This window comes from Salvelinus alpinus, chromosome 35 (assembly GCF_045679555.1).
Source record: "Salvelinus alpinus chromosome 35, SLU_Salpinus.1, whole genome shotgun sequence".
Classification (NCBI taxonomy): Eukaryota; Metazoa; Chordata; class Actinopteri; order Salmoniformes; family Salmonidae; genus Salvelinus; species Salvelinus alpinus.
In genome coordinates, this window is record NC_092120.1 from 12,806,720 (window position 1) to 12,820,381 (window position 13,662).

Here is a 13,662-nt window from a genome sequence, read left to right on the forward strand (position 1 = left end):
TTCTTTCACGTGGCCGTGAATGTTGGTGTTTCCGTGTCATAAAGAAGTCAAGAACCGTACAGGCCAGGATGTTCCCACCTTTGTTTGTATTTGATACTGTTAGTGAATGTCATGGTACTGCGTGGGCACAACATTTTTGGTTTAAAATAAGTCTTTACTTCCTGATGTTCAAGAGTCTTTCCTGTGTCCTCTGTCTTCCCAGAATGCTCAGCGGTTAGGTGGTTCTCAAGGGAACCTGTCCACGCCAGTGGTTTCCGTGGCGACGCCCAGTCTCCTAGCCCCCTTCTCCGCCATGCAGACGACCTACAACACTGGTGAGTAAAAGAGGACAAGGGTACTCTCTGCTCACGGGCAATTGGGCACACACTGTATGTCTGTAGTGTGTCTTATTAAAGCAAGTGTATTAGGACCCGTGGATGATAGAAACACAAGGGTGAATACTTTTGATTAGTTTATTCAGTTATTCTTTTTTTGTCAGTCTGCTCTATAATTGCCCTAATTGGCAGAGGCAGAAAGGAGCACAATTTACCACTATAAGTGAATCCTATGCATATTCACTTTGATCAATGTGTGAGTATTTCTCTCCCTTTCTCTCTATCTCTCTCTCCCCCTCCCCCCCCTTCCCTCTATCTCAGAGTACCAGCTGACAAGTGCAGATCTCACTGCGCTCCAGACATTCACGCCATCAGGGCTGCTGCCTAGCAACATGTCCACCTGGCAACAGCAACCAGCAGTGTCTCAGCAGCAGCAACAGCAGCAACAACAACAACAGCAGCAACAACAACAACAACAACAGATTAGCTTGGCGTCACTCAGTAACTTGGTGTAAGTACACTTCACCGGTCACTCTATTGTATGAGTGTAGCTAGTTACATAAGTGTGGCTAGCTGCACCCTAAACCAGTGGTATTCAAAGTTGGGGTCGCGACCCCTTGTGGGCTCATGGGGGAACTGTAGTGGGTTTGCCCCCCCCCCAAAATAATGTAAATAATAATAATACAATTAAAAGTACATATTATTGTGTGGAACAATATACAAAAAAACTATTATTGAGTAAATATATTTATTGGTTTCTTCTCATTTTGATGAGATGAAAATGCAATTCATTGAAGGTTGTGTCATTAGATTTTAACATTGTGTCGCTAGATTTAAGGTGGGATGGGGGAAATTCTTGGGTTACAAATGAGGTCCCCAGAAATTCTAGCTGAAATAATTGGGTCCCCACTGCCCTAAACCGATATCTGCGTTTAGGGCAGTGAGATTCAGAGAATTAACCCAAACCCTTTCCCAAAACTATGTGACCAATCTAGTAGTAACTCCTCTCCTATGCCATCCCTCTGTACCTACCTGTTCTATAGCCCATAAACACACATGCACTTACTGTATGCACACAATTTCATCAGCAATTCTGACTCACCAAAGCCGTGCATCAATGGCATTTGACATGAAATGAAGGATTTTTCCTCGAGAGCAGATTAGCGTGGTTTCTAGCTACAATAAAGACCCAAATTGTGAACACCTCCGACCGTCACTGGTATCCACTAGCTATGGTATAGTATGCATCAGAGGAGGCTGGTGGGAGGAGCTATAGGAGGACAGACTCATTGTAATGGCTAGAATGGAATATATGGAACGATATCCAACATATCAAACATATGGAAACTCCATTCCATTGATTCCATTCTATACATTACAATGAGCCCGTACTCCTATAGCTCCTCCCACCAGCCTCCTCTGGTATGCATGTACCTCCACTTTGAGTTTGAGTATGTCTGAGAGGCTGACCTAAATAACTCCCTCTCCCTTAACATCTCCCCACGTGGATCCAAGATATCTAGGTTTAGGTGTGCATTGACCACCTGCTGAAGGCTAATGCTAGCTAGTGATCCTCATTAGCCATCAGCTTTGTCTCGTTACTTGTTAGAGCTAAATGCAGGTTTCTATGACCGTGGCGGCTAGGTTAGCCGCGGGGTAGCTGTATGTAACCGCCTGTTTGTTCTCCCCCTCTTGTCCACAGCATGTGGGGCGCAGAGAAACAGAACGGGGAGATGGCTAACTGCATCTCCAATTTCGCTGCTAACCTGAGGTGAACGAATTAGCATCTAGCGCTACATGTGTGGTTATCGTCATGCTTTTCCTGTCTGTCGTATCAAATTAAGTTTGTGCGGCTCTCAGGTTGGGTTCAATTCTTAAGAACATAATGAAGGTATAACAGTTTAGATTCCATGTAACCTACACTGTACATTTAAAAATGTTAGCCCTTTTTCTCCCCAATTTCGTGGTATCCAATTGGTAGTTACAGTCTTGTCCCGTCGCTGCAACTCCCGTACGGACTCGGGAGAGGCGAAGGTTGAGAACCATGCGTCCTCCGAAACACGACCCGCCAAGGCGCACTGCTTCTTGACACACTGCTCGCTTAAACCGGAAGCCAGCCGCACCAATGTGTCGCAGGAAACACCATACACCTGGTGACCGTGTCAGCGTGCATGCGTCAGCCCATCACAGGAGTCGCTAGAGTGCGATAGGACAAGGACATCCCGGCCGGCCAAACCCTTTTAAATCTTGTTTCTGAGGCTTTGAGTGTTGGAACCAAAGAGAGAAATATGCAGGAATATGGCAGCCGCCCCGCGCTGTGTGTGTCAGTCTCACAGGACAGCATTGACTCACACACACACACAAACACACACCAAGAATGAGTAATGTAGTCCTCCTTTTTTGTCTTGAAGCACAGGTCTATTTATCTCTATATCACCTGGATGGCCTGACAGTAAGATCAATAGTCAAGATTTCACCCATCCATACTTCATATAGATCAGTGAAACTGCTGCTTCAAAGTAAGGCACTTGAACAAACCGTTCTCATTTTGCCCTGAAGAGCACGTTCCTCCCACGATTTGTTCTTTCACACAAGCGTTTGATTACATAGGCTATACGTACAGTCCCACTGTTTTTGTTATTTATTCCCTTGCACGGTAGCCGCAGTGAGCAGACACTTCCAATCAAAGGTGATTGACGGTTTTGCACTGCGAGCCTCGTGTTCCCTGTCAGCCCTGGTTACTCGCCGTGGGAAGCGAGGAGGAAATTATTTCTGCTGGGTTTTTTCTCCCCTTCCTTCTCTTGCACTGAGTGGCCAGTCATTCCAGAGCCTCCAGTAAAGACTCACTGCAACTAGCGTGCACCTGTTGACTAGCACACCAATCTAAATGTTAATGCTGTGTCAAGGGTGTCCCGCTAGCCTTCCCACGTTGACTTGTTTACTTGTTTATTGAATAGTTTTCCACACGTCAATTGCTGCCTTCAATCTTGCAGGATGTGTTGGTCTCTATGTTTGAAGAACCCAGCTGATGCATTCAGGAGAGAAAGGGTCTGAGTTGAGAAGTTTTAAGGGGTTTTGGAGAAATGGTTCCTGTTTAGGGAACATGTCTGTCTGTCTGTCTGTCAGTCAGTCATTCTGTCCTTGCATTAAGGACATGTCCTTTTGCATTGGAGAAATGGTGCACACACACAACTCGCTACCTCAGTAAGTTTACAGGTGGCAGTTATTGCCATTACCTTGCTATCTGTCTCACTATTAACTCACTCTCTGTCTCTCTTCCTTTCAATATCTCCCTCTCTCTCCCTCTCTCTGTCTCACTCTCTCTCTCTCTGTGTCTATCTCTGTGTGTGTGTCTCTCTCTATCTCTCTCTGAGTCGCTCTCCCTCTGTCTCTCCCTCCCTCCCTCTCTCTCTCTCTCTCTCTCCCTCCCTCTCTCTCTCTCTCTCTCTGTGTCTCTGTCTGTCTCTCTCTCTGTCTGTCTGTCTCTCTCTCTGTCTCTCTCTCCCTCTCCCTGTCTCCAGCTGTTTTGTTCAGGGAAAGGCTTACCTTTATGTCTCTACCTTACGCATGTTTTACAATGTACACAGTAACGAATAGTTGTTTATGTACACACTGCTGATTTGTGTGCTGTGCACATAATATCCTATTTAGTTCAGAGAAAGCTCCTTTATCCTCAAGGAATAGTTTGTTTGCACAGACAACCGGATAGGGAATCATTGTGTCAACACATCCACTACATTACAGGAAAGGGAAAAATAATAGAATCGATAAAATCACATTTATTTAGGGACTCGATTGATGTCTTGGTCAATACATTCAAAATGATAGGTCTATAATTACATTTTATTTAGTAAATGAATACCCAATGTTTGACTAATTTTGAATGTAAAATGATTTAGCCAAGTTGTTGGGCTGTCTGTTATGTACATCAATGGAGAGCAGGTTTCTGAATTACCCTCCCTGTGTTAGTTTCTCAAACTTTCTTTTTTACCCTCCTTTTACAGCATGGCCTCTCAATCAAACTTGCTATTTGGCAGGGAAGAGGGTCTCTGCTGGTACTGTATATCTCCTCAGTCAGAGGAGGCTGGTGGGAGGAGCTATAGGAGGATGGGCTCATTGTAATGGCTGGAATGGAATAAATGGAACTGCGTCTAACATGTGGTTTCCAAATGTTTGTATTTGATACTGTTCCATTAATTCCATTCCAGACATTACAATGAGCACATCTTCCCATAGCTCCTCCCATCAGCCTCTTCTATCTTCAGTGTATAACTAGCCACACAGCATGGCACTGTTTCCCAAACCTGGTCTTTGAGGACCCCCATGCATGCTGGTTTTCATTTAAAACCAGATCCAATAATTATTCGACAGAGGCTCCATATGGAGCTGCTGGTAATAGTCATCCATGAAACTCACTATCAACTCATTTTAAGCAAATTTATTGAGAGATTGGTTTAATGTGAAAACTGTGCACACAATGGTCCTTCTGGACTAGGTTTTGGGAAACGGCGCTATACTATACTGTATTGTAACCGTGTGCTTCTGACTACGCTAGCTGTGTTAGCGCCCTGAGCTAGCCTGAAGAGCGAGCCATCACTGTCACCGGCCTGCTGACTCTGCCCGTTTTGTTCTCCATAGCAACAAGACCCTTGTGGCACTATAATCCATCTACCTGTACAAGTCCATAATGCCGGGCTTACACTTGATAAAGTGGCACATAGAGGCAGAGTAACACATTCAAGGGTTTAGGGAGTGAGTGTGCACATGAGCGAGAGTATGTGTGTGTGTTGTAGGGTAAAGAATCACGTTCTTGCATCTTTTATTGTACAATTGTGATAATATAAAATAATATGAATGGGTCATTGTGCCCTATAAGTACACTATCTTAAAGGCCCAGTGCAGTCAAAAACTTGATTTCCCTGTGTTTTATGTACAGTGAGCAAAAAAAGTATTGGGACAGTGATTTTTTTGTTTGTTGTTTTGGCTCTTTACTCCACCACTTTGGATTTGAAATGATACAGTGACAAAATGCAGACTGTCAGTCTTAATTTGAGGGCATATCTGGTAAACTGTTTAGAAATTACAGCACTTTTTGTACATAGTCCCCACATTTTAAGGGGACCAAAGGTATTGGTACAAATTCACTTATGTGTATTAAAGAAGTCAAAGTATTTGGTCCCATATTCCTAGCATGCAATGATTACATCATTGTTTCGGTTGTGTTTCACATTATTTTGTGACCAATCATTTGAGTCACTTTTATTGTAAATAAGAATAGAATATGTTTCTAAACACTTCTACATTAATGGGGATGCTACCATGATTATGGTTAATCCTGAATGAATCGTGAATAATGATCACTGAGAAAGTTAAAGACACACAAATATCATACCCCCCAAGAATGCTAACCTCCTCTGTTATTGTAATGGTGAGAGGTTAGCATGTCTTGAGGATATGATATTAGTAACTTTCTCACTCATCATTATTCACGATTCATTCAGGACTATCCGTAATCATGTTAGCCTTCACATGAATGTCGGAGTGTTTAGAAATATATTCTATTCTTATTTGTCCCAGTACTTTTGGTCCCCTAAAATGGGGGGACAAGAAGTGCTGTAATTTCTAAACAGTTCACCCGAAATGGATGAAAATACCCTCAAATTAAAGCTTGACAGTTTAGCCTCATGGTATCATTTCAAATCCTAAGTGCTGGAGTACAGAGCCAAAACAACACAAAATGAGTCACTGTCCCAATACTTTTGGAGCTCACTGAATATTTCCACACTGAGCTTGGAATAATACTGTGAAAATTATGATATGCCCTTTTAGTGTAAGAGCTGTGAAAATACTTTTGGGGAAAAATGGCAGCCTGTTTTTGTGGGATGGAGTTTTGGCCTGCCTGGTGTCGTCAAATGAGTGAATAGACCAATAAAAGAGTTCCAAACCTCTCTGCCAATAACAGCTAGTTTTCAGTTTCCCCCTCCACACTCATGAGAAATTTCTCTTTGCTAAGAAGCTATTTTTGTTTCTTTTTGACTATTTTAATTGAAAACAATCACAGGAAGGTACTTAATTGTTAGCCAGAAATGATTTGATATTGAGATAAAAAAAACGGCTGCGTTGGTCCTTTTTAAGGGTGACCTGATTGAAGTGATTGTTTTGCTTTTCCAATCGAGGGGGGTGGTGTGGGAGAGAGAATTTGCAGATGGGAGTTGTTGGAGGGGTGTGTAGTTGGGGGTGTCTGGGTACAATTGCATGAGTTACTAAATGCAAAAGATAAAAGTGACTGTGGACACATGGCACAAGGCATGGTCTTTCGGAATCCAGAGTCAGTCTGCATGGCTTGTGGACCGTGCGCTTCCGTGTGGCCTTTTCATCCAGTCTGTTTGCGTATCTGTTCATGTGTCTAACCTCAGTCCATCAACCTATAGTCTCTTGTAAAAGCTACGTCATGACACTTTGTTCCCTAAAACATTAGCAGTGAAACATTACCTGTCGTTAGCAATTAGCCAAACATGAGCTGTCAGGCCAGGGTGTGTATGAACAGTAGGGTGGAACACAGAGCACTGCACATAGAAAGGAAGACCTACGCAGTTCATAGAAGGGACACTTATCTACCACTCCCATAAACAATTATATTCTTTCTCTCTGCAAGGTTCTGTTTGTTTTTCCGCTACTCAATTTGCTGACACATTTGTTTTCTAGGATTCCCCCCCCCTCCACCTAGTGTGTGGAGGTGTTGACTCTATGTTCCATCAGCGCTTACTGCACTGTGTGCTGTTGAGCAGGTCCCTGTCTGGGCTCCTGTGTTAAAAGTGATGTTCATGGTGATGTTGATATGTGTGTTCGTAAGGAGTGTTGCAGTTACCCTGGCTGACCAGCAGATGTCAGCACATGTCTCACCATTTCTCTTTCTTTTCTCGGTCCCTCCAGGCCAGTTGGCCACTTACCTCAGGGCACCATGCTGACAATTAACACCAACCCCAACATCAGCATCAAGTCGGAGCCCGTGTCGCCCAACCGCGACCGCAGCACCCCGTGCTCCACAGCCGGGGGTGGCGGAGGAGGGGGCCTAGTGACCATCACAGGGGCCCCTATGTCAGGCCAGTACCCAGGGGCCCTGCGCCTGGAGCCGTCCACCCTGCTGGGCCGCTCGCCCGTTGGCAGCCTGAGCAGCAACGGCAGCTCCTACGAGGGGGACCGGGACGATGGGGCCCAGGGGCGGGCCCAGGACTTCCACCACCAGGGAGGGGCCTCCTCGGCCATGGGGATCCTGAGGCCCTCGTCCACGCAGGAGCAGCAGGAGCAGGAGGGGGCCAATGTGAAGAGAATGAGACTGGACACTTGGGTCACATAGATGTGTAGAACAAGGGACTGAGGGGAGAGATGCCCCCCTCTCTCTCTCACCCCCCCACCCCACACCTATTTACCGTATGTACAGTAAATGCTGACCTCCACACATGCCTCCACCACACACAAACACACACACATGCACCGGACACGCCCATTTGCGCATGCTCTTACACACTTTCTCTCACAAATGTATGCGTTGACAACACAAGCTGCATACTGTTTTACCCTATATTGTACTACACACACACACACACACACACACACACACACACACACACACACACACACACACATTCTCACACAAGCACCCTCTATAGGGGCAGAGTAACCGAACCAGGGATTACATGTCAACATAGTGTGTTGGACAAGATTAGGATTGGAATGAATGAGTTCTCTTTTGTTCAAGCTGGCTCTGTCTCCTTTTCGTTTTGAAGGGAGAGAGAGCGGCTAGAAAACTGACTGACTATTGACTGACTATTGGCTTTGCTGGGTTTTCTGTTTACCCTCTACATCACATAATACACATCTGGTATCCTCCTGTCTTTTATCCACAGTAGGTCTCTAGTCCAGCTGCAGTGCTCTGTTGAGAAACAGTACGAGAACCAAAATGAATCCACTTCTTTGTATCTGCCCAGTGGCACTGTTATATCCAGCTTTTGGTGTTTTTGTAAAGAGTATGAGATTGGTGAATGAGATTTAAACTGTTTTCTTGGAATATTACGTCCTCTCTCTGTCTGACTTGTCCATCAGCCATCTTTACATTTCTATAAACATTTCTAATTTAGATTTGAGAACCCAAAATTCACCAAGTCAAACTTACTAGCTATCCATTTGATAAGACAGGATTCACTGTTCTAAAGTGGACGATCCTTGTTTTGTTTAGTTTTAGCCAGGTATTTAATCAGAACCATGCAAATAGCTGTTTAATCTGAAACATCGATACCTTATCTAGGTCAAATACTGTTTTATCAGGGATGGGCTGCACTAGCTCTATGACACATGCTACAGATACCTACATATCAACTTCAGATGCTACGCTACGTGTGTGTTCCTGTTTTTGATATTTATTTCAAATGCTCTTTTTGTGTAAAGTTTTTTTGTTACTACCGTCTTGACTTTTTGATTTTCCCCACGCTCAAATTCATCCTCACTCACACACGAAAAGTATTTTTGTTAAACAATGCCAGTGTTTCAGAAGGCTCTGAATAAGAGATGTAAACTGGGAGAAAAAGCAAAGAACTGTGTATATAAGCAATTTGTTCTGTTTCCTTCTGTATGGCTTTTGTATAGCAGGGATATTGTTTTTTGTGGGTAAACATATAGACCATATATACATATATATATATATAACAGCAGCGATAGTAGATTTTGAGAGTAAGTGATGAACTGCATACGATGCAGAGAAAACAATAGACGACAGGGATTGTATATAGAAATATATGTTCACATATGTTCAGCAGGATATCCCTAAAAGCCAATGTGTTGATTCTCAGTGGATCTGTCTTTCTATTTGTGTGTACATAAGTGTACTACATTGCAAAGCCAAGTGAGGGTGCTAGAGGGACAGAATGGGAAGTAGCAGTGGATTGGACTGTTTGAGTGAGCAGTGGTTAGTACTCTGACGGAGCGCACTTTAACCCCTTCCAAGCCCCCAAAATGCCTCCTCTCTTTAAAAGCCAGGTGTCCTCCAGAATGGGACAGTCATGTCTGCATGTCCTCAGGCACATCAAACTCATCCAACACACACATACAAACACATTCACACACATTAGCCAGACAAGTATCCCTTGTGCTTTATATTAGACGAGAGTTCCTCCCTGGCCACATTAATTAATTACAGCATTTCACTCGCTCCCTACCAGTGACTTAAAAGACAAGTCCATTTCACTCTCATTTGACCTCCACCACTATCAATTTTCTGCCAAAACGGCTCATTGCTTCACACACTCAAACACCATACTCACATATACTCTGCACTCCAGAACAGGTTCAAATGACCTCCCATTGGCTCTTTATTGTTTTATATCGTTGTAGTTGTTGCCGTAGGGATTGTGCAGCCTGACTCTTCAGGAGTCTAGACGATCGTCTAGAGACGGATGGCAGAGAGAGAGCTATCACGACTGCCGGCATGTTCGCACACCCTTGGACTGTAAGACTGTTGTGTCCTAAGCTTTGAACAAAACATTGACCCTGATGTTCGTTTTTTTTCATAAAAATGGTAGCTATGTCTTGAATAGTGCCACACGCCATGAAGCAATGTTTCATAACTAGACTAAATGGTGACTAGTGGAAGCAGACTATGGGGAGATGGTTGGTTAGTACTCTGGACGTTGGCCAATTGAGGTGTTGCATAAAGCCCTGACATTATCTCAGAACAACACTAAGGGTCAGTGTAATCACAAATGAAAAGACAATCGTCATGACAATAGTTAACCTGCGCCCCCATATTCCCCATGTATAATGAATGATGTTTAGAGAATCTCACTTTCCAGTGTTAATTTGTGCTGGTGACAGTTCTATTGTCTGTTTTTATTATAATTGTTCTATGATAATTGCTATTATTACTGTTAATATTATCATTATTGTAACCATCGATGGTAATTGTAATGATGATATAGAAAAGACAATTTTATTTTTTGCGGTTTTGTGTAGGTTAGGAATCTTGTTTTATTTGAATTTTATTTTATTATATATAAATATTATATAAATATATTTTTGTTTTGTTTTCATTTTTTGTTTTGTTTTTTCTTCAAAGGGTGTACAAATATTGCACGATTTATGACAAAACAAAACGGCTGTAGTAATATTAGTACATGTGAGATCATGGAAGGTGGTAAACAAGTTTAATATAATGACCAGTTCAATGCTGCAATTTTTAGTCAAATGTATAAAACTTAGTCTACACATAGTAAAGTGGGGACAAGACACATTTAATTTATTTCTGACCAGACACAAAGATGTCAATGCATGGGCATAACACAAAAAAAAGAATGAATCATGTTATAGGAAATAAATATGAAATGTAATATCAATAAGAATATACATCACACAGAAATAAAATAGAAATTGAAGAAAAAAGTTAATAAATTATAGTTAATATATTGTGTTCGGCTAGTCTGATTTTTTTTGTTGTTTTTGGAGAATGATATACAATTTGTGTATATTTTCATAAATAAAGTATGCACTGATATGTTATTACAAATTCTATACTGCTTTTACAAAAAAGGTGTTTGTTATTGTACCAAAGTATCCATTTGTCCCTTCTTACCCTCCCCTTTTTGCGTATGTTTTATCGTATTTTATATATTAAATAGACAAGTTGACCTACAAAGAGGTTTTGGTTTGTTATTATTATGATTTACATTAGAATGTGGATTTGTGTTAACTATCAAAACATTTGATCATTTATCAATACAAACTTGTTTTCTGAAAAGAGTTTTCTGAAATGTGATGTATCAGCTATGTTTGGTAAGTGACATAAAATATGGGACTGTTGAGAGAGTTGCTCATTAATTGCCAGAGATATGTGAAGTGGAGTGATCTATTTTTACTATATGATGTCACCACATGTGCTGGTAATGCTTTGGGCATCAATATCACGTGTTCAGATCTACTGAATTATTTTACAGCCCATAAACCTAAGCCAAATATGTTTTGGTTTTTCTTTAGTTTTCAAAAATTGAAAAGTTTCTAGAAATAATTTACTATATCAAATCACATTTAAAGCATTACATTTTTCGCAATCCTAGTGATCAACTTAATTTACTTAAACTGCATGTTATGTGAGACTACGCCACGGTATTTGAATGACATAACGATAAAGATTAATACTAATAAAACAAAAACTTTAATAGAAAATTACTTTTTGTAAATCATAACTGTCATGGGAGGAAAAGAGAAAGTCGAATGATCTTGGAAGGAGAGACTTGGGGGAGTTCTCATGGAGAAATGTTGTATTGAGGCGTCTATTCATTGCATGATAACTTTTCCACTGACATAATCTCTATTTATTTAAAGAAGTGCAAGATTTCAGTTTCTTAATCATCATTGGACAGTAAACAAATGCTTAATAAATAAGACCATGTTTAGTCCCAATGTTGTGAATGAGAGAGATGAAGTAATGAGAGAGAGGATTGGAGCGATGTGGTGGGGGTGTATTGTCCCCTCCTCCAGACAGTTGACCATAGTGGCAGCTGTTCTGTCCTGTGTGGCCCATGAGCTCATGTCTCAGACAGACACACACTTCTGTCTCCAGTGACAATGGCCAACTAGTAATAATTTATAATCGAGACCACTCAGTCTGTGGCAGTACTGTATACCTCGCAGGTTAGCGTTTTTTTGTCATGAATCTTATTCTGGAGGCAGCTCTTCAGAGTGGTCACTAGCTGGGACAAGCCACAAAGTCATACAATCTGATTTGAAACCTAACCTTAACCACACTGCTAACCCTAATGCCTATCACGTGGCCAGGGATGAGCCGGGTGTGGCTCTACTATTATGCATGGCCACATTTGCTTGTATATAACTGATGGAGTGAATTCACAGGGGGCCATCTTTGATTGGATTAGAGTGGGCATCTGGTACCATCCGGCTGTCTCGAGGCAAAATAAAATAATACACTGGCTCCTGCATCACAGTGTGGACAAAATATGCATCCGAATATGTACATTGAACAAAAATATAAACGCAACGTGAAATGTTGGTTTCATGTTTCATGGGCTGAAATAAAAGATCCCAGAAATGTTGCATACGCACAAAAAGCTTATTTCTCTCATTTTGTGCACAAATGTATTTACATCCCTGTTAGTGAACATTTCTCCTTTGCTAAGATAATCCATCTACCAGACAGGTGTGGCAGGTATCAAGAAGCTACCAGACAGGTATCAAGAAGCTGATTTAAACAGCATTATCATTGCACAGTTGCACCTTGTGCTGTGGACAATGAAAGGCCACTCTAAAATGTGCAGTTTTGTCAGACAACACAATGCCACAGATGTCTCAAGTTTTGAGGGAGCAGGCAATTGGCATGCTGACTGCAGGAATGTCCACCAGAGCTGTTGCCAGATAATTGAATGTCCATTTCTCTACCATAAGCCACTTCCAGCGTCGTGTTAGAGAATTTGGCAGTACGTCCAACCAGCCTCACAACCACCGGCTCCTCTGTTTCCTCTGTCTGGCATCGTGTAGGTGAGCGGTTTGATGATGTCAAAGTTGTGAACAGAGTGCCACATGGTGGTGGTGGAGTTATGGTATGGGCAGGCATAAGCTACGGACAACAAACACAATTGCATTTTATCGATGGCAATTTGAATGCACAGAGATACCGTGACGAGATCCTGAGGCCCATTGTCGTGTCATTCATCCACCACCATCACCCCATGTTTCAGCATGATAAAGCACAGCCCCATATCGCTGAAGCTGAAAATGTCCCAGTTCTTCCATGGCCTGCATACTCACCAGACATGTCACCCATTGAGCATGTTTGCATTGGTGTATAGTACTTAAGTAGTACTTTAAAGTATTTTTACTTAAGTAGTTTTTTGGGGTATCTGTACTTTACTTTGCTATTTATATTCTTAACAGCTTTTACTTTTACTTCACTACATTCCTAAAAATATTATGTACTTTTTACTCCATACATTTTCGCTGAAACCCAAAAAGTACTTGTTACATTTTGAATGCTTAGCAGGACAGGGAAATGGTCCATTCACACACTTATCAAGAGAACATCCCTGGTCATCCCTACTGCCTCTTACCTGGAAGACTCACTAAACACATATGCGTAATTTGTAAATGTCTGAGTGTTGGTGTGCTCTCCTGGCTAGCCGTAAAAATAAAAAAAAATCAACAGTGCCGTCTGGTTTGTGAAATGTGAAATGATCTATACTTTTACTTTTGATACTTAAGTATATTTAAAACCAAAGACTTTTAGACTTATACTCAAGTAGGATTTTACTGGGTGACTTTCACTTTTACTTGAGTCATTTTCTATTAA

At 41.8% G+C, this 13,662-nt stretch overlaps 1 protein-coding gene across 8 annotated transcripts in view; it reads left to right on the forward strand.

Moving 5' to 3' along the window:
• Positions 1–11,162, forward strand: part of LOC139564669 (myocyte-specific enhancer factor 2D homolog) — a 79,214-nt gene extending 68,052 nt beyond the window's left edge. For 5 of the 8 annotated variants that reach the window (XM_071384400.1, XM_071384398.1, XM_071384401.1 and 2 more), the window contains 5 exons: positions 203–314; positions 636–825; positions 2,017–2,085; positions 4,319–4,369; positions 7,248–11,162. In XM_071384400.1, the coding sequence (XP_071240501.1) occupies positions 203–314; positions 636–825; positions 2,017–2,085; positions 4,319–4,369; positions 7,248–7,671 (846 nt within the window). In that variant the 3' untranslated portion in view covers positions 7,672–11,162. The remainder of the gene's footprint in view (positions 1–202; positions 315–635; positions 826–2,016; positions 2,086–4,318; positions 4,370–7,247) is intronic. The other 3 variants (XM_071384404.1, XM_071384405.1, XM_071384403.1) reach the window with 2 other exon arrangements.
• The last annotated feature ends 2,500 nt before the right edge of the window (positions 11,163–13,662 follow it).